The sequence below is a fragment of the Asterias amurensis genome, chromosome 7, assembly GCF_032118995.1.
Source record: "Asterias amurensis chromosome 7, ASM3211899v1".
Classification (NCBI taxonomy): Eukaryota; Metazoa; Echinodermata; class Asteroidea; order Forcipulatida; family Asteriidae; genus Asterias; species Asterias amurensis.
In genome coordinates, this window is record NC_092654.1 from 9,376,424 (window position 1) to 9,403,123 (window position 26,700).

At 39.5% G+C, this 26,700-nt stretch overlaps 1 protein-coding gene across 4 annotated transcripts in view; it reads left to right on the forward strand.

Moving 5' to 3' along the window:
* Positions 1–26,700, forward strand: part of LOC139939818 (alpha-catulin-like) — a 109,002-nt gene that overhangs the window by 66,832 nt on the left and 15,470 nt on the right. For 2 of the 4 annotated variants that reach the window (XM_071935950.1, XM_071935951.1), the window contains exons 4-12: positions 3,380–3,499; positions 7,180–7,269; positions 10,641–10,817; positions 15,368–15,571; positions 16,692–16,937; positions 18,236–18,328; positions 19,139–19,289; positions 20,301–20,338; positions 22,901–22,915. In XM_071935950.1, coding sequence (XP_071792051.1) covers positions 3,380–3,499; positions 7,180–7,269; positions 10,641–10,817; positions 15,368–15,571; positions 16,692–16,937; positions 18,236–18,328; positions 19,139–19,289; positions 20,301–20,338; positions 22,901–22,915 — 1,134 coding nt within the window. The remainder of the gene's footprint in view (positions 1–3,379; positions 3,500–7,179; positions 7,270–10,640; positions 10,818–15,367; positions 15,572–16,691; positions 16,938–18,235; positions 18,329–19,138; positions 19,290–20,300; positions 20,339–22,900; positions 22,916–26,700) is intronic. The other 2 variants (XM_071935953.1, XM_071935952.1) reach the window with 1 other exon arrangement.

Below are 26,700 nucleotides of genomic sequence, written 5' to 3' on the forward strand. Positions count from 1 at the left end.
ATTTTTCAGTTCTCCTAAACCAATGCTGGCTGTGTCTTAAGCCTGGTTCATAGTTCCCAAGAATTCGATTGGGATTTTGACGTCGCAGAGCAGCGAATGTTTTGTAGGAGTTGAGCACATTTCAACTGATGCAAATTTTTTCATTGTGAATTTGTGACAAAAAAATTTGCTTCGCATTCGGATTCACAGGAAGAATATAAACTGGACTTTACACTCTCCTCAAGTGACAATAAAATTTGTTCACCAATTGTCAAACTTGATAAAAGGGATAAACCCTAGAAATTGCAAGAGTCGCTATAATATGTACCTGGGACCTTTCTCAAACCTCAGCTTGGGCTCCGGCTCAAGCCTGGTTCATACTTAATGCGAATGCGAAGCGAATTTGACGTGAATTTGACGTCACAACCCTCCTTTCGCAGCGATATTCGCAAGTGAGTTGAAGGGAGTTGAACTGCTGTGAATTTTTCGTTGCGAATTTGTGATGTCAACATTCGTATCGCATTCGCAGGAAGTATGAACCAGGGGTGCGTTCCACTCGCGCAAACGACTCGCAACTGTTCGCGCAAACGTTTTTTTTGTCTTTTGAACGATTGGTGTGTATACGCGATGTCAACATGGCGGCGCCCTGAAATGAAGATGGGGCGCTCCAAACGTAGTTTTTTTACTTTGTTTTTGCTGCAATAGTCCTCTTTTTGACATCATTACATCAACTAACTAACTTTGTTGTTCCAAATCTGCATTATCATCCACCGAAACGACAATGTAATTATGTTTGTGACAAAGAAATAATACCGTATGCTTGTCCGCCATTTTAAAAACCACTCGCCAACACCTCCGAAGTATGTTCGCCTAAAGTTGCCAACGTTCGCCAACGGTGGCAACGAACAACTCGTTCCACTTGAAATTGTTGGCGAACGTGCGCAACTGTTGGCAACGTCTGCGCGAGTGGAACGCACCCCTGGCTTCAGGCTTAGGCTCTGTGTGCTTCATACGCAGTGGAAATGCACCTTGGCCTTTAACTTGCATTTTGCAACAGCGCGTATTACACGCAGTGTTTCAAACATTAACAGACGGAGCCGGGAGCCTAAGCCGAAGCGGGCAAGCCGAGGTTTGAGAACGGGCTCCAGGTTTTACCGAGGTGTAGGATCATGCTTCTGCCGTATCTATCATGAGTAGTGTGATCGATAGCATGTGAAGTGATCAATGACATAATCAACTCAATGTCTGAAGCATGGTCTAGGTTAACAATGTCCGTAAACCATACCATCCTTCTCTCTCTCACTATGTCGATATGGCTATCCCATGTTCTAGCAGTGTACGTGCCTTATAGCTTCTTTATTTAGTTTAGAAAGCCAATGTTATTCTGCCCCACTCTGATAAGCAGATTTAGTTTTGCTTAGCAGGTTGTAAAGCCCCTTATAGCTTCTTTATTCAGTTTAGAAAGCCAATGTTATTCTGCCCCACTCTGATAAGCATATTTAGTTTTGCTTAGCAGGTTGTAAAGCCCCTTATAGCTTCTTTATTCAGTTTAGAAAGCCATTGTTATTCTGCCCCACTCTGATAAGCATATTTAGTTTTGCTTAGCAGGTTGTAAAGCCCCTTATAGCTTCTTTATTCAGTTTAGAAAGCCATTGTTATTCTGCCCCACTTTGATAAGCAGATTTAGTTTTGCTAAGCAGGTTGTAAGCCCAACTCCTCTATAATGTGCTGTGTTTGATTGGGTGACCACTTGAGTGAACAATTTGCTCAATTTTGGGGTGAACAAAGACAAATTAACTAGACCAGGACTTGAACCTGTGGCTTTGGGTTAATGTGCAAGTGCTTTATCAACTGAGCTATATCGCCCTATGTTGGCAATCTCCCTTTGTCAATATCTTGTTTTTTGGGGTTCTCTGTCAGGAGTCATAAAACTGTGTACTGCTGTATAGCCAGGCATCATGCCCAGTTTATGATGCAACCTGGAAAGCAGCATTCTACATGTAAGGGGATCAATTTTAGATGGTGTGATGAATTCTGAACATCAAATATTAGACCATAAGGTTCCGATGTGGTTTATTACTTGAACAATTCCCAATCATAAAATCGTTTGGTTAGAAAATGATAGACATTGCGGGGTGATTTTAAGGTAGGGACTGTACTTAAAGCCAGTGGACACTATTGTCAAAGACTAGTCTTCACAGTTGGTGTATCTCAACATATGCATAAAATAACAAACCTGTGAAAATTTGAGCTCAATCGGTCGTCGAAGTTGCGAGATATTAGTGAAAGAAAAAAACACCCTTGTCACATGAAGTTGTGTGCTTTCTGATGCTTGATTTTGAGACCTCAAATTCTAAACTTGAGGCCTTGAAATCAAATTCGTGGAAAATTACTTCTTTCTCGAAAACTACGTCACTTCAGAGGGAGCCGTTTCTCACATTATTTTATACTATCAACCTCTCCCCATTACTCATTACCAAGTGAGGTTTTATGATGATAATTATTTTGAGTAATTACCAATAGTGTCCACTGCCTTTAAGGGGGTGTTTTGACATACATGTACCCAACAAAGAAAATGGATCATAGATAACACCTGGGGAAAGCCCACCATGTCGCTCTACTATCTTAACATGGCCATTTGTTGGACTCTGTAGGTAGATTTAAAGCTGTCTGTAAGATGCTGTATGTGGGCGGAAGAAGAAATAGTGATGATATTGAGTGAATGTTGATAAACACACAAGGACATCTGACTTGCCTAATCAGTGTATCCCTCCTTCCCCCCTCCACCCAATGTCTGGCATGTTGGCTCCAGTTTCTCAATATCACCAAACACAATCAGCAGCATGCTAACATGAACAGAAATAGTCAATTTTTTAACACGTTGAATTCAATACATTTTCACAGAACAACCAACTGATTGTGTATTATATAGAAAGGATGGGGGCTTATTACAAACTGAAGTCGACGTGTTTGTTTTCAATCAACTCCATACACGTATTTATTTTTAATTGGAAAGGTATAATTGTTTTTGTTTCTCCTTGATTTTTCCATCCGATGGAGATTCAAGCCTTTATTATTTTAGAGTTGCCTAAAGAAATAATCAAAATAGACTGATCCATAAGCCTTGCCCACTAGAGAAACTGCTTAGCAAGGGAGCCCCTGTATGTTTTCCTCCTTACACACACAAATGCAACTTTCAAATTGACAACAGCCTCTGTACGTTTTGCACTAAGATGAAGTTGTTAGACTTTTGTTCAACTTTTAGGCTCAAATCCACTGCTGATCAGAAACACCAGAGCTTGAATCCGGTGTTGTATCCGCTTGGCCATAACACGCCATAAAGATTTCTTTGAATGAGTGTCTCTAATTTCTTGTCTTGTTGTTTTTTTTTCCTTTCCAGGTCATAGAGAGTTTAAACAAGATCGAGAACACCAAGACATTCACAGAGTTCGTCCAGTGCTTCAGCCAGTTTGGTAAAGAGATGGTAGAGCTAGCTCACCTAACAGGGGATCGACAAAACGTGAGTTCCATTCACTGCATGTGACCTACAATCCCGGCCATATCTCCTTGGGCCCCCGAGCCCCCTTTCAATGTTGGCTCTCATTGTGCGGTCTTCTGCGTTCCCATCTGGGGGATGGGGTATAGAATGTTTATTGTGATGTTACGAAGGGGTGGCCCAAGCATTTTGGCCGGGATTGTAGGACCCGTTTCATAAAGCTTTTAAGCAGGAAATTCCGCTGAACAAATTTCTTCGCTAAGTGAAAAATGAGTGGGGCAGTAGTTGCAACGATTTATGGAAAGCTTTATGGGAATTTTTAGCAAGATTTGTGTTTGCTAAGCAAGTTTTTGTGCTGATGCTTTATAAAATTGGGTGCTGGAGTGCTTTTACATGTAGTATCAAAGAGTCCCACCCTCACTCTCTATTTCATGTCTTTCTTTCGAAGGGTTTGGAATGCACACATACTTGTGGCTTAGTGCACTGGGCCTAATTTCATAAAGCCTGTAAGCAACAAACTTGCTAAGCACAAACAAATCTTGCTCAGCAAAAATAGGTTACCAGCCAGAGTACAATACAGTTACCATTGCTGCCACTGGTACCCCACTCATTTCTTGCTTAGCAAAGAAATTTCCTCAGGAGATTTTTCTGCTTTTAAGATGGGTTTCCTTGTAGCCAATGTTATTGGTTTGTTTGTCAGACCTTTGGAAATCTAAAATAGATTAAGCTGTCAAACCTTCGTCTGGGAATACATACAGGTGCATGAACAGCTACCCTGGTCAGATTAGTCCCATAGAAGGCCATGTGTTTGTCGGACAGATAACTGCGATTCTCTAGTCCCAATTGCACCTGAAACTCAAGACCGAAGCTTTCGCTGAGGAAAGTAAAAAATGTGGCTGGACGGCTATTTTTAGCAACAGTTTGCATCCCCGGGGACACATCATAGATTGTTGACACACACTCGCTTTGGGGAGTAGATACAGAAGACAGCTCAATAAGATGGGTGCTGAATTAAATAGAGCAGCGTACACCATGGACAACTTAAGCCATGCCGAAGCTTTAAAGGCTCTGGACACTATTGGTAATTGTCAAAGACCAGTATCCTCACTTGGTGTATCCCAACATATGCATAACATAACTAATTCTGTGAAAATTTTGTCTCGATTGGTCATCAAAGTTGCAAAAAATTAATGAAAGAAAAAACACCATTGTTGCAAAAAAAATTATTTATTCAGATGCATAAGAAAAGACTTCAGGCCTGAAGTATTTTAATGTTTGAGTGAGAAATTACCTCTTTCTAAAATGCTCAGACTACTATGTTTTATACTATCAACAGATCTCCATTGCTCGTTACCAAGTAAGTTTTTATGCTAACAATTGTTTTGAGTAATTACAAATATTGTCCAGTGCCCTTAAGTTGCTGTCCATTACTGTAGGGTTATATAGATCGTCTCTGGGCCAATGGAAGGTGGGGGGATGTCTGTGTTTCTTTGCAATGGGGTTGATCATGTACATAGGGCTATCAATACCTAACAGGTTGGTCTGAATTGCAACGCAGCCAAATGCGAGTATGTTTTTTACCCTGCCAGCGAGGTTCAAATTGGGGATTCTACTTGGAAAAATCTATAGCTATCGCCTGTGGGGGCCTGGTAAGGTACCCAGATACACTCTGATGAATGACTTCATTATACGGGAGATTCATCAAAAGGATTTTTGATGCTGAAAGCAAGTGGTCGTCAGACCACTTGCTTTCCTATCACGGTATTAGGACCCGGCTTTATTAAAGTCATGTGTTAATTGTTAAACAACAAGACAGCATTAAAGGCAGTGGACACTATTGGTAGTTACTCAAAATAATTATTGGCATAAAACCTTTCTTTGTGACGAGTAATGGGGAGAGGTTGATGGTATAAAACATTGTGAGAAACGGCTCCCTCTGCAGTGCCATAGTTTTCGAGAAAGAAGTAATAATCCACGAATTTGATTTCGAGACCTCAAGTTTAGAACTTTAGGTCTCGAAATCAACCATCCAAACGCACACAACTTTGTGTTGCAAGGGTTTTTTTTTCTTTCCTTATTATTTCGCAATTTCGATGACCGATTGAGCTCAAATTTTCACAGGTTTGTTATTTTATGCATATGTTGAGATACACCAACTGTGAAGGCTAGTCTTTGACAATTACCAATAGTGTCCACTGGCTTTAAGCACACCATGCGACCACGAGCCAAACAAAATTCTCAAGCCAATTCAAAATTCTCCTCCAAACATTTCAATGCAGTCGTGGAAGTGGACCAACTTTCTGAAAGATCTACTCACTTCATACATTCCTACTAGAAACCTCCACCAAAGCATATGGTCAACGGAGTTTTCAGTTTGCTGCACCTCACTTATGGAACAATTTCCCTCTACACATCAAACAAGCCACTACGATCTCAAGTTTCAAGACACTTCTCAAAACATACATTCAAATCATACATTATAATTCTTTTGTTTCCTCTGAGCGCTTAGAGACTTGCTTTTGGAGGTGTTAGGCGCTATAGAAATGCGGTTGTTATAATTATTATTAATATAGTTTAGAAAAGTACTTCAAATATGTGTTTTAGAGTACATGCCACAAAAAATCAGAACAGTCCTATTTTTTTCAAGAGAAAACAAGAACAAGAAGTCCTGGCTTGCAATGGTGTAGATTGTATTTGAGGATACAGTGATTTTTTACAGTGTTTTAAATACTCATCATTTGTACAGTCCCTATCTGTGGACTCGTAAAACTTGTTATTTCTGAGGTTTCAATGGTGGCAGTTATTTACATCACGCCTGGGCCCAATTTCATAGAGCTGCTAAGCACAAAAATTTGCTTAGCATGAAATTTCTTCCTTGATAAAAAATAAAAACAGGATTACCAACCATATTTTCACGAGATTTTTAGGATAAGCAAACAACAGCTGAATACCAGTAACACGCAATATGTAACTTGGTTGGTAATCCTGTTTTTATCAAGGAAGAAATTTAATGGTAGGCAAATTTATTGAAATTGGGCCCTGATGTAAGAGGACAAAGCCATTGGCGTTTTGCTGAGGGCACTTCCATTGGAAAATCTTAAAAGTCTGTTGGAAACTTCTAAAGAGGCATAAAGGCCTAGAACAGGATAACAGAGGCCATGGTTTTGATCTGTTGCATCCCTGTAATTCCAGGCATTACACTTCTGTGTGAGATTTGTGACTTATTTGTTTGAATTTAGAATAAAGCCTGGTTCATACTTCCTGCGAATGCGAATGCGATACGAATGTTGACGTCACAAATTCGCAACAAAAAAATTTGCAGCAGTTCAACTCTGCTTAACTCACTTGCGAGTATCGCTGCGAAAGGAGTGTTGTGACGTCAAATTCACGTCAAATTCGCTTCGCATGAAGTATGAGTCGGGCTTCAGGCACCACTTTTGTCATCAATGTTGGATAAAGAGAATTTAAATACTCCATGGTTGGCATTTCATCATTGAGAGTGCAAGGCCTTTTTTAATTTTGCAAAGGCAAAGGACACTTGCATTGGAAAATCTGACTTCTAAAGGGGCACCAAGGCCAAGACCAGGGGCACTAAAGGCCTCCGTTGATTGCCTCCGTATAGATCCAGGCCTGATACACGATGCGGCAGAGATAGTTTCATAACTTTTCTTTATCCATAATTTCTCTTTTTGTTAATCCTCTAGGATCTAAAAGATGGAAAGATGAAAGCCAAGATGGCTGCAGCTAGAGCTATACTAGAAAGATCTACCATGATGCTTCTCACATCATGCAAGGTACATACACACAACCCTTTCAACCCTGGCAAAACACTTCTTGTTTCTTTTCAAATTTTTACCATCAGCGTTCTCCCCTTACCGTGATCCACTGGACTAGCCAGCTGGACTACTGGGAGTAAATTTTGACTGGTCCCCTGGGGTTGATTTCACAAAGAGTTAGGACTAGTCCTATCTCAATTTAGGACTAGGTACTCGTCCTTATTTAAGACTAGCTATACGATTTTGATATCTCTTAGGACTAGTCCTCACTCTTTGTGAAATCGACCCCAGAGGACCAGTCAAAATTTACTCCCAGTAGTCCAGCTGGCTAGTTTAGTGCTGAAAAGCATCCCTATTTGATACAAACATGGACTAGTCAAAAAGCTGATGAAAGGAAATGACATGCTAACTGTTCAAGCCTAGAATGAACTACATGTACATGTAGGTTTTACCTTGACAAGATCTTGACTATACCTTTCCCCATGCCAAGCTAGCGTAGTGGGCTGACACACGCATTTTGTGTGGTGATACGCGAAAATGTCGGCCGATACGCAAACAAGAAAGAAAGAATGTTATTTAAAGAAAAAGAAAAACAATATTATTTTGTCACTTTTTTTTTTTTTTTTTTTTTACATCGGGAGAAAACCATATTTGCTTCAGATTTCACAGAAAGTCTTAACCAAGATAAACACTAGTTTCAAAATTCAAAAGACTTGTTTCAATTTAGCGTGCTTCGGCTAAACATCCAAAAGTTTGTGTCCAGAATGTCCCACAGCAAAAAAAATTACCAGGGCCCAATTTCCATACAGCTGCCAAAGCAGAAAAAGTAGTTGAAAATTGTCTGCTAAGCAAAAATGAGCAGGATACCAGTCATAGATAATACATTGTGGAATGGTATTTTGGCTGGCAACCATGTTCTGGTAAACACAATGTTGTTGTGCTGAGCTACTTGTTGTGCTTAAGCAGCTCTATGAGCCCTGGGCCCAATTTCATAGAGCTGCTTAAGCAAAAAAACTCGCTTAAGCAAAACAATCCTTGCTTAGTAAAATCTGATTACCGGCCAAGACTCCACTCAATTGTTATGCTTAGTAAACAACAGCTAAATACCAGTCACAAGCAATGTATATGGCATGAAATTTTGGCCAGTAACATGTGTAAAATGAGCGAGCTAATTTCGTGCTTAAGCAATTTTTTTGCTTAAGCAGCTCTATGAAATTGGCCCCTGGTGACAGCCTTGGATCAACCTACGTGTACATGTAGTTGTTTATAAAGAGAAAATGGAACTCTGTGTTAAAGGGAAATAAATAAAGAAAGAGCCATCCATTCATACATTGCCCTAAAAGTGCTCTCCTAATCCTGAAAGCCATGAGGTTTTAAATTGGCAAGAAGGGTAGGTAGGAAGGAAGGAAGTTGGATTGCGATATTGAGGGGTTAGTTTGAACAAACACACTATCGGTACTTCACAATGTAGGCAAACCCCTTAAGTGTAGCAGTTGGCTGTCTCAGCCTTCTGGAAACACCCTTGAAATCCTTCCTGGCATTTGGCGGTGTCACATCTCATTTTTCATTAAAAAACAATGGATTTCCGAGGGAGCAGTACACAAGATTTGTCAGCAAGAATCGTAATCCCTTTTCTGGAATTGGAGAAACAAAACTGAGATACATGAGGATTGTCCATTATACAATTGTTGCACGCTGTGACGGGGTCCATGGCGTTTTGTTCACCCGAGGGGGAAAATGGCACCCGAGGCGACGCCGACGGTGCCATTTGCCACCGAGTGTGTACAAAACCCATGGACCCCAGTCACAGCGTGCAACAATTGTTTTGTTATACCTTGGTAAAATCGTTATTCCTCTTCTCGAAGTACTGTTCTCAACATATGCATAACATAATAACCCTGTGAACATTTGAGCTCAATCGGTCATCGAAGTTGCGAGATATTAATGAAAGAAAAAACACCCTTGTCGCACCATGGTCACACGAAGTTGCGTGCTTTCAGATACTTTATTTCAAGACCTCAAATTCTAAACTTGAGGTCTCGAAATCAAATTTGTGGAAAATTCCTTCTTTCTCAAAAACTATGTCACTTCAGAGGGAGCTGTTTCGCACGATGTTTTATACTATCAACCTCTCCCCATTACTCGTTATCAAGAAAGGTTTTTTGATAATAATTATTTTGAGTAATTACCAATAGTGTTCACTGCCTTAAATGGAAACTCGTACAGTAAGCATATAAAATTGGGCCCTGGCCATATACATGAGTAACCTTTTCGGTTGGGACAGTAAAGTCAATATCTTAATAGAATGACCATTATAAAGGTATGGTCATTGATGCGTAAAAAATAACACATTATGTGCAGGTGATGAGCCTGATTTCTAAAAATATATTGGCCAGAACTCTCTCTCTCTCTTTTCTTGCTTCCAAATTGCCTTTAAAGTAGTCACCAGGGGAGAAAGACAGACAAGTTCTTTTTCCTTATTTTGATGCCAAGGGGATGTGGGTCTTCTGTAATACAACACCAAATAGGTTGACAGTGCTTCTTCCGTAAGACCATGGGGAAATTTAGACCTACATTTAGTATCCTCAGTATTTTTGTTTTCCTTCTCTTGTTCAATTTTTTTGCTCCGGGATGGTTCAGTGGTCAGTATTGGCTGAAGGCCTAGACTGCTGGGAGAGTAGATGAAATCTTAGAAACACAATCGGTCTTCTGGGATATCGGTTACAGATGCACTTTATGCAGATCTTTATGTGTGTTTTGAGTGGATAGGTTGTCTGAGTGGTCTTAGTTCACAGGGCCCAGTTTCATAGAGGTGCTTAACCGCTTACTGGCTGATTTCCATTTCATAACCCTGCTAACCTTAAACACACAACATGCATAGGGCCCAGTTTCGTTGGCTGATTTTGTGCTTACTGTATGATTTCCAGATCCTATAGCGCTACAGTATGCTTACCTTCTAATGCTTACTGTATGAAAATGAATGACGTAACAATGCACATCCAAGGTGAACGTTCTGTGTTCTTTTCCCACAGAACTCATGAAAGTACTGAGTATACAGTGCTTACACATCGGTGTAAGGGTAAAAACAAAAAAATGATTTATCCCCAATTCAAAATCTATTAAATCATTGTGGATTTGAACTGCCTCTAGCCACCAGGCTAGCTTGGTGGTCTAGTGGTAAGACATCTGCTCTAGCAATGCAAAGGACGTGGGTTTGAATCCCACCGACTGATTTGCCTGTATTTTTTCTTTCACAGAACTTGGAAAAGTACTGATAATAGAGCATTCAATAAACACCAGTGTAAGGGTAAATATTCTCTTTCCGTGATACAAAACTAATCCATTATTACTAACTGTTTTTTATCTCTCTTTGGTTTTGTCTTCTCCAGACGTGCCTTAGACATCCAGACTGTTCACCAGCCAAGGAGACACGGAATGGTGTATTTGTCAATATGCGTCATGCTCTGGGTCTTATCGATGAGGTCATCAATGATGGTTACACACAGCCTGTCCAGAATGGCGTCACCCCATCTAGGAATACACATAATGCACTGCAAGAGTTACTGGTTAGTTTTTGGGTATCTGCCGTCGATTTCACCAAACTCTTTCTATCTTAGGGTTAATCTTAGGACTTAGGACGAGTTAAGTTCCTTATCCATAGACGTTATGAAGTACTTGTCCTAAATCGAGATAGTAAGATAGTTCAAGCGTTCCGTGAAATTGGCTGCTGAGCATTCCCTCTTTTAGCAAACTTTTGGATCCTCATGCGGGTGTGCCCAAGAGCAACCCAATAGATTCCATAAGACGTCACACTCTCAAGTGCCCTCACTGAGGTCAAAAAGTGCGCTTCACTGAGTCCAAAAAGTGCCCTCACTGAGGTCAAAAAGTGCCCTCCTCTGAAGTTAAAACGTGCCCTTCACTGAAGTAAAAAAGTGCCCTCACTGAGTCCAAAAAGTGCCCTCACTGAGGTAAAAAAGTGCCCTCCAATGAAGTAAAAAAGTGTCCCTAATGAGTCCAAAAAGTGCCCTCACTGAGGTCAAAAAGTGCCCTCACTGAGACTAAAAAGTGCCCTCACTGAAGTAAAAAAGTGCCCTCACTGAGGTCAAAAAGTGCCCTCACTGAGACTAAAAAGTGCCCTCACTGAAGTAAAAAAGTGCCCTCACTGAGGCCAAAAAGCGCCCTCACTGAGGCTAAATAGCGCCCTCACTGATGCGAAAAGAGGCAAATCGATGGACGTGTAGCTGTTCCTTTTGCTTAAAAGCATGCACTGACCTAACAGCGTCCATGTAGCGTTTTTACATTATGTAAGGGTCTATATTTTATATTGTCAACGCAAACTGAGAAAACAGCATACGCGTAGAGAAATACTCCTGCCTGTTTTTCTTTGTTAACTGACTGACCGAATGAGAAGGAAAAAACCAGTGTACATGTAAGTTTCAGTCTTTTGAGTAAATAATGGTAATTTGAATGTCCTTCTCTTATTTGGGAAAGGGTACTCTTTCACTTGGTTTTAATTTGAATGTAAACAAACAATTCACCACTTTTTTATGGTTTTGTAAAAGCAGCTTGACATTGTTGCGTTTCAAATATTTTGGTTTTGTGCAACATGGTTCATGTGTAACAATTATGTTTTTATCATTGTTGAGACAGCTTTGTCAGGTCATATTCCAAACTCTGTAGGGGGGGTGTTCTAAAAAGTGAGCAGTTGTGTTCTATTTTTGTCAACAGCTTTTGAAAGAAAAACACCCTCAAACTTGCGGCCAAAAATCAGATTCTTGTCTTTGTGTTCATGAGATGTTATTGCCAAGATAATTTGTGAGGCAATGATTTCCTGAAACTCAGCATAGCTAGAGGCAAGTTCACTGTACGCGTACGGTTGCCCATGGAGGTAGAATTGGTTGCCTGACTATAAAAATCCGGAGCGGTTTCACAATCTGAGAAACACTTTATGCAGAAATGGTTCGCAGATTAAGTTGTTTTTGAATCCCTCTCTCTAAGATCACATTCCTTAGAAGTGAATTTTTATCAAAAGATTAATACATTATCAACAGCTGCAATGCTTCTATACCAGAAAGTTGTTATGGCCATGATTTTTTGGAGGAATTACCAAAGGTCTACCCTTCATTTAGCATGTACCATGTAAGCAAAGACATAAACGTTTGTGCATTGCAGTCTACAATTTAAAGACCCTGGACACTATTTGTAATTGTCCAAGACTAGTCTTTACAGTTGGTGTATCTCAACACAGGCATAAAATAACAAACCTGTGAAAATTTGAGCTCAATCGGTGGCCGAAGTTGCGAGATATTAATGATAGAAAAAACACCCTTGTGGCATCATGGTCACACGAAGTTGTGTGCTTTCAGATGCTTGATTTCGAGACCTCAAATTCTAAATCTGAGGTCTCAAAATCAAATTTGTGGAAAATTACTTCTTTCTCGGAAACTACGTCACTTCAGAGGGAGCTGTTTCTCACAATGTTTTATACTATCAATCTCTCCCCATTACTCGTAATCAAGAAAGGTTTTATGATAATAATTATTTTGAGTAATTACCAAAAGTGTCCACTGCCTGTAATACACTCTATTATGCAGTGGTACATAATTCATATTTATCTGGAGACCAGTTGAATTTGTTTTCTGTACTTTGAGCTTTAGCATCAATTGCAAATAAAAACACAGCAAAATTAGTGTTTCTTATGGCTTGCTGCAAAACTATAAATAATAAGTGAAGTACAAATCAGATATAGAATTGAGGGAACATTTTTAGTGAACAAAAATTTTCTTATTATCAACATTCACTAAAAGGACACCAAATGCTTGAAGTGTAAGATTTCTTATCTGCTACCTTGTCATGAAGCGTGCAAGTGCGCAACTTTGCTATGGGCTTCCGACTTATCAAGCTAAAGAAAGGATTATCCATTCAAATGTCACAGACACTTGACAACAACAAGTTGTGCTCCAAGGATATTGTCTCTCCCCTTAACCTCCAGTCATCTTGCCCCCTCACAAATCACGGTCTCTCTCCCCCCCCCCCCCCCTTGGGTGACAGAGACTGTTATGGTACTGTACTGCTTATGAAACGTCCAACTGTTATGTTTACCTCGTGAAATGAACAGAATATGACCAATCATGGAAATGAATGCCTTGGAGATAGGCTTCAGCATCCGTTGAAATGAATACCCTTTTCTTAAAGAAATACATTTTATTATCAGATCTGTCTTTCGCCATTCAAAATTAAGGATGCAGCCCCGTGGGCAGTGACTGTGAAATGAAGAACACAAATAAAAAAGTAGGAAATCTTTGCTTTGCTTATTTCAGACACATTCACATGCAGTATTTGTCGGGCCTGGATTTTGTTCTTGTAGGGGCACATTAGTTTTCCTTTGTAAGGTGCACTTCTTTGAATATTTAAATTTGTATTAGAACTTTGCAAAGGGCACCACAGCAAAAGCAGAGGGCACCACGGCAATTACTGTGGGTGCCCTGGGTTTTTATAATTCAAGGCTTTTTTTCTCTCTGAAAAGACAAGTATGATATCGTGCCTATGAAGGTAGTGAAAGTCTGCGATTAAAGGCATTGGACCCTTTCGGTACAGAAAAAAAAAGAAAAAAGTTCACAGATTTACAAATAACTTACAGGGTTTACAGAAGGTAGTGGTGAAAGACTTCTCTTGAAATATTATTCCATGAAATGCTTTACTTTTTGAGAAAACAGTAAAACAATTTATTTTAAACACACGTCATGACACGGCGAAACGTGGGTGGGTTTTCCCGTTATTTTCTCCCAACTCCGATGACTGATTGAGCCTAAATTTTCACAGGTTTGTTATTTTATATAGAAGTTGTGATACACAGAGTGTGGGCCTTGGACAATACTGTTTACCGAAAGGGTCCAATGGCTTTAATCTTGTTCATGTCATACGAATTGAGAATCATTTAAGCTTGTCTGAACGCATTGATCAAGAAGATTATATCAATAATCATAGGCAACATTACATTTTTGTTATTCACTATGATCAGTGACTTGCGTCTAATACGATAATGTACATGTAGAACCTTTCAAACTCATGCTTCAATGATCGTTTGATACTAAATAATAATTTCAATTTTGTAAACATGTTTCTATTGCTGAAGGCCACATTTATTAAAGGTATGCACAGAGCTGCCAGCTCTCCCTGATTCTGCAGACATTTCTCTGAAAATGAACCAATCTGTCTATGTCTGATTAATATATTTTGAAGGATACATGAAGGACAGGCGGGCTGTCCAAATGTATAGAACAAAGTATTCTTTACTACAGGTTGATGAAAATCCCTGAAAGTAAACCAATCTTTCCATATTCAAATGAAGAAATTAAAAAAAATTCTCACCCATTATGGACTCTTATGTCCCTTTTATGTTGAATGTAATACATATTAAATGTAGTTATAATTATTTCCCTAATTGTTGTGTAAAATCTACCTGATTGCAGGATGCAAATGCTTGCAGCTCTGTGTACATATATCTCTGGATTAAGGGGTAAATTCTGTCCACTTAACCAGCACCCTAATGGTTAAGACATCTTAAAGGTCATGGGTTCGAATCCCTCCTAAGACACTGCTTTTTTTACACACTGTCTGATTTTGCTGTGCATTATAACCGATAAATGAGTTTTAATAACTCCCGATATGAGAGTTGCTCAATTAAGGATTTGAAACTTTGCATGGTGGAAATACGATATGGAAAGGTTTGCGGTAACACCATGCAATGACTATCTCTAAATGAGTGAGGTGGTTCTGGGGGTGTGGTTTCTCCAGAAGGCGATCAGATCATACTGATCGAAGTGTCCAGGTGAAACCAACGGTTCTTTTCAGAACCACCCCCAACTCATTTAGAGAAATTCATTACATGGTGTTACCGCAAACCTTTCCATAAAAAGAACCCTGGCACTTGATGCTGAAACAGCCCAAGTAGAAGGTGGCAACTGCCACTGTTGACAGTTGATTAAGGTCGACAGCCCAAATCAGTTAAGTGTATAGCCTTCATCTTGAAGTGGCCATCTGCCCATGTGATGTTAGGTGATCTCCCATAACAACTTTTAAATAAAATCTCTGTTTCTTAATAAACTTCTACCAGGATCTTGTGGAGACGGCGAGGGTTACCCAGGCAGATAAATCCAGCCGAGATAAGATGCTGTATGTGCTAGACACAGTCATCGATACAACGCAAGACTTTACAGATTCAGCGTACACATCTCATGAACACAGGGAACGGATCCTAGCACTGCGGGACAGGGCCAGGACAGACCTCAGAAGCTTAGCCAATGTTGGAACTGCAATGGTGAGAAAAATACTGGGTTATTTACTTGTACAAACATACCAGTCAAGTAGGATGGGTACATGTACAATGGCTATCTTTTAGACAGTGTATGCAAGCCATAGAGTTATATATAAGAACTAGGGGGCACAGTGGTGATGCTGCTTGCACAAACGCGACGGGACCACAAGGAGACACGCGCGCCATTCTGTTTGCGCGTTGAATATGAAGTACACGTTGGAATTTGTGTTTAGTGAACGCTACGTGATGCTGTTTTGTCAACTTATACTAATGGCCGCACATACACGCGCTGTGCGATGCTGTTTTGTCAACCTAGAAAATGGCCGCATGCGCACATGCCGGTCACATTATATAGGCCAGTGCGCCCTCTAGTTCTTATATATAACTCTATAATGCAAGCAGATTTGAAGTTGTATACCAGAGAGCTATTTTACTTCTGCTTGTTTTCATTAAATCCATAAAGAAATTAACATCAATTACAAATTTATCCATAAAGAAATTTACATGGACGAGCAGATAAGACCACCGAACTCAAGCTCTGGTGTTTTTGATCAGCAGAGCGTTGGTTCAAGTCGCAACCGTGACACCTGCGTCCTTAAGCAAAACACTTAACCATGAAGCGTCATCCTTCGGATGGGACAGAAAGCAGTTGGTCATGTGTGTTGTGTAATGCATGTAAACGAACGTAGTGCACTTATCGTAAAGAGGGTTGATCGGCAGCATATTGCGCCACGGCACCTTGTAAAGGATGAGGTCTCATACTTTATGCAAGGGGGGTCTATTGATTTGAAAATAACCCTCACACATCGTGCATGTTTTTGCCTGATTTTGACTCCCAAAATGGCGAACAGGATAGGCCCTTGTGAGTGCGCTGCGCGTTGTGCAAGGAGTCTGTAGTAGTAGTCTTGCAGGTACATATATGTATAAAAGGCTTTTTGGAAAAGTGTTGGTTCTGAGAAGAAACAATGTAGTCTCAACGTTTCAAAAAGTATACTCTGCTTGCCTTCAGGCCTGTCTTGAGAACACTTCTCCTAAAAGAATTGTGTACATGGTTGTACCCTCAAGTTTACTACTACAGTTTTTCTTTAAAGTTATTTCCTTTTTTGTTGTCTAATCGCCTCAGGAAAAGAGAATTTCCAAACAACATGAGCAAGAACTAGAAGCCTACATTACACAGATGTGCAAGACACTGACAGACCTCAAGAAACAGCTCCAGAACACGGCGCTGGACCAAGCTTCCGAGATCTTCCGCTCTAACGATGATCAGGACCTTCTTGCTAACCTTAAGGAGGCTGGCAGCTTGGGAGACCTGGATAGGATGGAGGAACACTCTGGGAAGTTCAGTGAACACTCGGAGCAACTCCAGGAGGTAGAGTACTCAACTCCTGAAAAGGAACTCCTTTTAAAAACAAAACAAAAATTATATTCTTTATCCTGAGACAAAGATTTAAGGAACACGTTGCCTTGGATCGGACGAGTTGGTCTTTGAAAAGCGTTTGAAACCATTTATTATGAAATGCATATGGTTGGAAAGATATTTTAAAAGTAGAATATAATGATCCACACAAGTATCACTCGAAATTGCACGATTTTCCTGTTACGTCGCGAAGTAACACGGTCGGCCATTTTATGGGGTGACTCCACAAAATGGCCGACCGCGTTTCTTTGCGACGTAAAAGGGAAACCGTGCAATTTAGAGGCGTGTTTGTGTGGATCAATATATTCTACTTTTAAATTATCTATATAACCATTTGCATTTCATAACAAATGGTTTCAAACGCTATTCAAAAACCAACTCGACCAATCCAAGGCACTGTGTTCCTTAACATAAGAGCTTATTGTGTTATCTTTAAAAAAACAAAACAATGTAATACCATGCTGTATTTTGCTGATGAAAACTTCTATGTGGAATTCAACAGTTGACATTTAAAGCAGAGATAATTGATGCTATACAATTTTCAGTTTGTTATTGGAATTAGCTCCACTGGTGCTGTGACCATAGAGTAGCCATCCTATTTATTGTGTAAATTCTACGCTGCATTATTTTATGTTGGTATCAATTTAAGTCAGCCTTTACTCTAAAGCATTTGCTTTTTATTTTCAAATCAAATTTCCAAACGAAAACTTGATGCTTTGTTTTATATCTATGCATATTTATGTTTCTAAATCATCCTTTTTTATTTTCTAGCAGAGTTTATTATGATTTGTAAAACTTACTTATAAGACTTAGGGCCTTGTCACACGAGTCAACTTTTATAGGCAACTTGGAGACAACCAATTGCCGTGCACGCTACATGATCACTTGTAGCGCATGAGTCATTCTTCAAACAATGAGCGTTTTCTAAACCACTGCTCCGGCTTCCGATTCGGCTCAGGCTAGCTTGGCACCTCGGTTGTTTTGACAATTGCACTTGCTTTGCGTACGTGCTCAGGGTTTCGGATGAGAGAGTGGAGCGTGAAGCCGAATCCAAAGCCGCAGCCGCTGATTCAAAAAGGGCCATAGTGTCCGTGTCCCCATGAAAAGTGTATGAACATTGAAATGTGAATGGCTTTTCTTCTTTGAGACTGCCTGGAACTGGTTGCCTGTAAATTGCCTCGTCTGACATGGCCCAAACGCTATGTTATTAACTAATATTTGCTTTAATTTGATTTGGGATCTTTTAACAGGCTAGTAGGTTACTAGGTCACATAGCCGGTACAGCGCCTCTGGCTATAACTGCTGATTACACAGAAAATAACATCAAATGTCTAGGACCTCAAGTAAGTATGCAGTCTATAGTTGGATGTCAATTTTTTAAATGAGATATCTGACGTGACATTGTGAGGAGTATGTGTCCTCGCATTGGTTTAATAAAAATGTTACCATGAGAATATGATTTTTTTTCTGCAGAGCTAAAAAAGAATGGCTGGTTTTGAAGCTAAATGTAGAATAAGATGATGTTGTTGTCAATTTTTTTTTTTTTTTTTTTTTGGGGGGGGGGGGTTCAGATATTTGACTAGAACAAGCAAGATACTATTGCTATGTTAATATGATTTCCAAATTTGTTGCCCTTAGAAAAATCTGCAAACTGTTATAAAGTAGCCTGAACAAGGTCCCTTGCAGAACAAGAAATGCACCTCTGAACAATGCGTGTCAATCATTTCTGCCTTTTTTTCTTACCCAAAAATTATCAAGTTAAATTATTGTCTGCTTAAGCAGCTCTATGAAATTGGGCCTTAGTTGCACAACAATATTTTCCAATGCGTATTTGGTGAAGAAATCCATTCCAGGGCCCGATTTCATAGAGTTGCTTAAGCAGAAAATGCTGCTAAAAAATTATTCCTGCTTAGCTAAAATAAATAGGATACCAGCCATAGATAGTACCTGTGAGATGGTATTTTGGTAACCTCATTCTGGTAAGCATAATTTTGTTGTGCTTGGCTACTTTTTTGTGCAGCTCTACGAAATTGGGCCTTGGTTGCTTATCAATCTCTAAACACGTATTTGATGAAGGAATCCATTCTTTGATCTGATGATGACTTGGAGTAAAAAAGTCTATATCATTATCTACGCTTACTTCCCTTATCTAGATTGTTGCCCTGGCAACCACGCTAGCCATCCACCCAAGTAGTAAGATTGCTAAGGAGAGTCTAGATGTGTTTTGTGATACGTGGGAGAGTAACATTAACGACTTGTCGCTTTTAGTTAAAGAGATCAACGACTGCTGTCAGGGGAAAACAAGTAAGTCAATTTATGAAGAACAGGCGGACTTTCCAGAAATATAGAACAAAGTCACTGCACTTGAGTTCAATTTATACTTGGAATTTCAGAGCTGCCAAGTGTCCCTCATTCTGCAGAAAGTTCCTTGAAAATCAACCAATCTGTCCATATTGTAATGAGCAAATTTGAAAATGTTCACTTATTATGGAATCGTTATCCCTTTTTATGTTGAATGTACATTGTACTTATAAATATCTCCCTCTTTGTTTGTAAAATATCCCTGATTGCAGGAGGATGTGACTTTAGTTCAAATTATTATTTGGCTCCCTGATTCTGCAGAAAGTTCCCTGAACAAAAAACAAAAAAAAAACAGTCTTATCTGGTGAACAAATTTTACAATCTCCCTGATGATGGAAAATGTTTCCCTGTTATATTAAAAAATAGGTTTTGGCCTGATGTTTCGACCCTATCAGAGAAAGACTCTGCTAGGGTCGAAACGTCAGGGCATGGGCAGGCGTTTAATTTTTCCCTGGATTAAGCCAGTTTTGGGTTTGTTAATCCGAAGAGTGTTCACACTCCACTTAATCCAGAGAATCTCTGTGTTAAAATGTTCATGTCATGTACACAGAGATTCTGGATTATAGTGTAGTGTGAAAGGGGCTTAAGTGAAACAAACGTACTTCATTAGGAACATTATAAATATTACAAATATTAATATATTTGGTTTGCGGTGACACCATGTTTGTATCTACTTGCCAGGTAGAGTTTGTTCTTAGAGAACTGTCTTTCTTTATTTTACTACCGCGGATGTTCGGGAGACTTCTCAGTTCTGAAAAGAACTGTCCTGCTTTTTAACTACTACCCGGGCGGAAGGTATAGAAAATTGGCTGGGACTACTACTTTAGCTTATAGGATCGTAATTAACTGCACTACCACAAAGTCAGTTCTTGGATTGGTCTCAACGTTTCGACTAGCTTGCTCTAGTCATCGTCAAATATTATTTTAAAGTGAACTTTGTTTCCATCTTTGTAGCTGAGAAACAAGTGTATCTATCGTTACCAAGGCCTGGGGTAAGTTGAGATTCATTTCAAAATATCGGAAATGCTTAATTGTTTCGCTTCATTTATTCCTCAATAACTGAGACTGAACACAAACAGACAGATTAACATCTAAAAAGACACAAATAATTGTGTGTCTGTGTCTTTTCTATTCTAAAATCACATTAATACCATTGACTGGTTTAAAGGCAGTGGACAATATTGGTAATTACTCAAAATATTTATTGCCATAAAACCTTTCTTGGTGACGAGTAATGGGGAGAGGTTGATGGTACAAAACATTGTGAGAAACGACTCCCTCTGAAGTGCCATAGTTTTCGAGAAAGAAGTAATTTTCCGCTTATTTGATTTCAAGACCTCAGGTTTAGAACTTGAGGTCTCGAAATCAACCATCTAAACGCACACAACTTCGTGTGACAAGGGTGTTTTTTCCTTTCATTATTATCTTGCAAGTTTGATGACCGATTGAGCTCAAATTTTCACAGGCTTGTTATTTTATGCATATGTTGAGATACACCAACTGTGAAGGCTAGTCTTTGACAATTACCAATAGTGTCCACTGCCTTTAAGTTAACAGTTTCTAGCCAAAACGTTTTTTTCAAGGCGCGTTTGAAGTTCTTGCAGCTGCTTTGCTTTTCCAAAAAAAAAAGGTTGCTTCAAAAATTCCTGATCAAGCATGCATATCAGCAGCGATGTTGTTTATGATCTTTTCATACCTACATGTACAATAGACCGATCCATAAGGCTCCGCCCCGACGCTAATGTGTGAGCAAGAACACGTGAGCCTCTCCGATGCCTTTCTGCACAACTCTGCCGTGCGCACCAAGCATACGCGCACACATGTTGGACCTTCGTTGCGTTGTGATTGGTCAATTCGCAATGTTGCGGAGCTTAATAGAGCGGTCTACTGCATAAGCAATGAATAATGTGCTTTATATATACCACAAGACAGGAAACTTGTTCAAATTTCAACAATTATTTTGTTTTTATTGTTAGTCATTAATGCAAGCAACTTGTGCCATGCATTTTCTGAACAAGATAGAGTTGTTTATTTGAAATAGCATTGCAGTAGTTGTGTGAGTTGTTATACTAGAAGTTGAAGTTGTGCAACAAGTTTTATTAGGAATATGTTGATTTGTAAGCTGTTTTTCAGGCTTTTGCTAAGACTACTGTGCTTATTTTGCTGTGTAGTTATTTTACTGTTCAGTTTAAACTCTTTCCTGCCATCTGTTTGTCAATTGCTTTTCAAATTGTGCTGCAATTGTCAGTTGTTTTCCTTTATGTTTCACAATGTCAATGTGTCATTGTCATTATGTCACTTGTCATTGTCTTTGTGTCACTTGCCGTGTCATTTATCCTTGTTCGCTTCCTCGTGCATCTCTATTAAGACCTTTTCGCTTTATTAATAATAATAAATAATACCAAAAGAAAAATAATGAATAAATAACAACAATGGGCATTCATAGAGCACTCTGTACTTAGTTTTAATAATAAATAGAATATTATAAATAATGAACAGTGATATCGCACCGCTATCCAGCAAGATTGATGCTCAAGGTGCAAGGACATTATTATCCAGGTCACTGGGTCATATCTTTTTATTCCTTAAACCATCTCAGCTACAGTACCTGGGGAGTTGCAGCCTGTGCTGCTAGTTTGTAGCGCACTAAGCTAAATCAATTACTAATACCATCTCTGCCCTCGCAGGTACCCTATTTACCTCTGGGTGAAGAGAAACAATTATAATCAAGTGTCTTGCTGAAGAACAGAAGTGTCAAGATGGGGATTTGAACCACCTTTGGTTCAAATCCAGCTAGTGAATTGTCTTTTTTCAACCCCAAATCATTTAAAAATTTACCCATGCACTTTCCCTTATGGTTCGATATTTAAGAAGAAAATGGGAAACAAATGTGAAAAGTACAAGGTGAACAAATATAGTCCATGTAACACCATGCAACCACAGAAAGGTACTGAAACAAGCAGTGCGCCGTGCCGTCAAATCCTGGTATTAAACAAACAAACAAAAGAACAAGAAACAAACAAACAAACAAACAAACAAACAAACAAACAAACAAACAAACAAACAAACAAACAAACAAACAAACAAACAAATAGACAAACAGTTGATCAAAAATGTTTTTAGATTGCTCTTGAATACTTACAATGACAGCAGAGCAGATTATATTTGGGAGGCTGTTTCAAAGTGACTTCACCAAACGCCGTTAATACTTTGTTTTTTATCTCTCTTTACATAATCCCCTCTTTCAATTTCTTCTGCCTTGTCCACGTTTTTCAACTTCAATTTGTTTGTGAAATCATTAATCCCCTTCCGCCATCATTTTGTTTAGCTGTTTGATTTGTGCAACGCAAAGACTTTGTTGCTGCTTTTAAGTATTTTTTCCCCGTTCAAGCTGATAGGAAGTTTAAAATCCGAGCACTTATAAACTAGTTGATTTCTAAAGATTCCAAAAAACTGAACTGCAGTGCTATATTTTTATGTTTTTTGAGTCGTTGCTAAAGCAGATATTTTCTTGGTTTGTTTCTTTGGCGAACGCTTGCATACTACTATTGTAGTATATACCGCTCATAGTGAGTATATTGCAATTAGCTTGTTATATTTCTTGGTTTTTTTTACTAACATCGGTTAACAATTGCCTTGGTTTCCGATCTGTTTTGTTTGATTCTCTCTGTTTGATGCAAAGGCTGTGGTGCTGGGAAGGTTGGCCATTTTCACATGTCACTCATCAAAGCGTGCCTCAGTGTTTAGAGAAGTTTATTACGGACTTTAGGAAACACTATGTTTTTCCTCATTATTTGTGTTCTATATGAGGTTGAACAAAGAAAAATTAACTAGAGTGTGACTCGAACCAACGACCCCCTCCGGATTAAAGTGCTGGCGACTACCAACTGAGCTATCTAGCCCTATGATGGCGAACTCCCTATTTTGTAAATTCTTGTTTGGGGTGCCTTTCAGAAACCATACAACCGCTAACTCAACTGCCATGTAGCCAAGGATCAAATTAAAAACTTGTTGATCAAATTAAATATTTTGACACTTTTGTCAACCGGTTCTTCTGGTCTTCTTTATGTTCGCCAACTACCCCATCAGCTTGACAAAAACTATGAACACAATAACCAGACGTAGAACCTACCTTCGAAACATGTAGAAACACCTCCATGAGTCAATCTGAAGTCAACAGTGTTAAAGCGTCACTGACAGTACCATCATTTTATCTACTAGAACAAAATGAAAAGACGTTTTGAAATTGATAATGTGAAAATGGACTGCCTCTTAGTGTTTAACACTGACTGATTTCTATTTCTCTTTTGCATTCTGTTACCTTGTTGAAACAGTTTAACCGTGTTGGGACCATGTCTTAGGGTGCGTTCATTTAGCTTCCCTGGGTCGACCCCAGTGTGCGGCTTTTTTTTTCCCAGGACAACATGTGTAATTATCTGCACACGTTCGTCCTGGGAAAAAAAAACTGCCACAGACCGGGGCCAACCCAGGGAAGCTAAAACGAACGCACCCATTCTCTGGTGTGTTGAATAGTATCAGAAGGGGTAGTAAAAAAAACTGTTCACACTACTCTATTCCCTGGGGGAACCCCGGGGAATAACGACCCTATCACACTTGGATCGCTTTACTCCTGACCTTTCCTGGAAATGGGCATACTCCGGGGGAATATGTGTGCCTACATTGGAGTAGGGGTAAGCGATAAAACCCTTGGGGTATTCTTGAAACGTGCAACCGGAACCCTGTGGAATAGGGACCTAGGCGGGTGGGTTAGTGTGAAAGTGTCCTTGGGGGTAACCATGGGGTAAAAAACTCATGGGGCAAAAAACTCATGGAGCCTCCCAAGGGTGTATTCTACATGTTTAAGAGATACAAAGTGAAATGGGCTATAGTGTTGAAAGAGTGAAAATATATGGTTGTGCAGTTGCTGAATGAAATTCTACATTGCCATTTACGAGGGGGTACGTACATATGTCATGGCTGTATCAAAATCAAGGAATTTTATTTGTTTTAAGGTTGCTGTGTGAGATACCGACCTTTTCAAATCGTGTGTCTATTTGTAAAATGTCCCCTTCTCCCTTAATGCTTGCTTGCAATATCCTCCATTTTTATTATCTTTTACTAACAAGGTGTAGGTACTGAGGCATGTTTGATCAACCTCATCCCCAGGGGCCATTGTATTTGGATTCATTAACATGTCTATTAATGACCGGGGTTGACTGTGTGTCATACCACAGTTGGGATAAGCCCCTTCCTAATAATAGTCTGATTTTAATCCCATGTTTCAGCATCTCATCTCCAAATGTAAATACAAGAAAGGAATCAGGGCTCGATTTCACAAAGGTAGTCCTAACTTAGGACTAGTCCTAAGCAATGCTAAGAGATAGGACTGGTCCTAAGGTCGATTTCACAAAGGTAGTCCTAACTTAGGACTAGTCCTAAGCAATGCTAAGAGATAGGACTGGTTCTAAGTTAGGACCAGTAACTCTTAGGACTGGTCCTATCTCTTAGCATTGCCTAGGACTAGTCCTAAGTTAGGACTACCTTTGTGAAATCGACCTTAGGACCAGTCCTATCTCTTAGCATTGCTTAGGACTAGTCCTAAGTTAGGACTACCTTTGTGAAATCGACCCCAGGTTTGATACCTGATAAATAGGCCGACCTTTGACATTTATTAGGTTGCCATCTTTGAGCAAGTTCGAGTGCGCTCTGTGGTTAACTAAAGGTTGACTATTTCAACTCAAACCTAGGCTGGTCGACCATTGGTTGACTACTGTGTGGTCAACCATTTGGAACCAGCCGCAGTCAGGACCACGGTTTCTTCACTGGTCCCATTAGCTTGTTCCATACTAACATGCGTAAAGCACAGAAGGGGGACCAGTGACACTATAACGAAAAGGCGGTAGGCAATGGAGTGTTGAATACCATGGTACCGTTGGTTGACTAGGCTTCGAAACTAGTCGTTCGAGTGAGTGCGTCACTGCGCATGCACATTGCTGGTCACTAGTAGAGTAAATGTGCGCACTCAAATTTTGTCTTTGTTATACTCATAGACCCTTTGCAAAACCACAGCTTCAACTCTGGCTTCGCTTTTGCAGAGGTGCACTTTTGGTACAGAGCCTCAAACAGGCAGAAGGAGCCAAAACGTGGTCAAATTGAATCCAAAGCAACAAAAACAATATGGCTGTCCCTTGATAAAGGATCTCCAGAATGTTTAATTTCCAAATATTTTTGGAGCGATCATTTTGAGAAATTTACATTTGGAAATGGGATGCATTTTTTTCAGCTGATCTTGGTGTATATTTCAGGAATAATATTTGGTGAATGGGAATGTTTGTAATTCTTGCCTTTTGATTAACATTGTCTGAAATATGCTATAATGGCATGATATAGCATTGGTACATAGGTTGAAAATACTCCATCCAAGAAGATGTCTTAAAAACTATTTTCTAAAGCCCGCTTTACACTTCCTGCGAATGCGAATGCGAATGCGATGCGAATTTGATGTGAATTTGACATCTTTCGCTGCGATATCCGCAAGAGAGTTGAGCACAGCTCAACCCAGAGTGAATTTCAATTGTGACGTCAACATTCATATCGCGTTCGCAGAAAGTATGAACCGGGCTTTAGAGTGTTTTTATTATGTTTTTATGCATGTTGTATGCTTATTCCATGAAAGAATTTGGTTCCATAGGCAGCTTAGTAGTACAGAACAAACATGTACTATATCTAAACAGGGATCATATTTTTTCTTAACATTTATTACAGTTATCATGTTTCCAAATACTTGAAACTTAACTGTGGAAACTTGGAAAATGTGAAAAGAACGCCGAAGAAATTGAGTGTAACTTATTAAATGAATTGTTCTTTTTGAGCACCCACTCTTGTTAATATGGTACCAGTTAAAGACTGTACCAAGCTGCAAAAGAGACCAGCTATTTTTAATTTTTCAACTTTAATTGATCTTAAAAATTTTGTAATTTTGAACTGATGTGGCTTCTTTTTTCGTGCCTTTCCTTTAGTCTTGCATGCAATTTTGAATACGAAGGTGTTACAAAGTTTTGTATTGACCCAATTTGTCTATATCGTCATCACTCATGTTAAATCAGTCTGAATCACCAATTTGAAAGTCAGATTTCTTGAAGGTTTATGTGCACTGAATATTTACATACAATTTGACTTCCAAAATGGAAGAGCATGGTGTAGTACATCAGCACAAGGTGGTCACTAGATAAAGGGATGGTTCGCCCTGGCCTGGAATCTCATCTTTAAAAGGGCACTTCGATTGGAAAATGGGAGACTTTTGAAGGGGCACCAAGGCCAAGACCTCCATGGTGTATTTCAAGGCCTGTTCGCC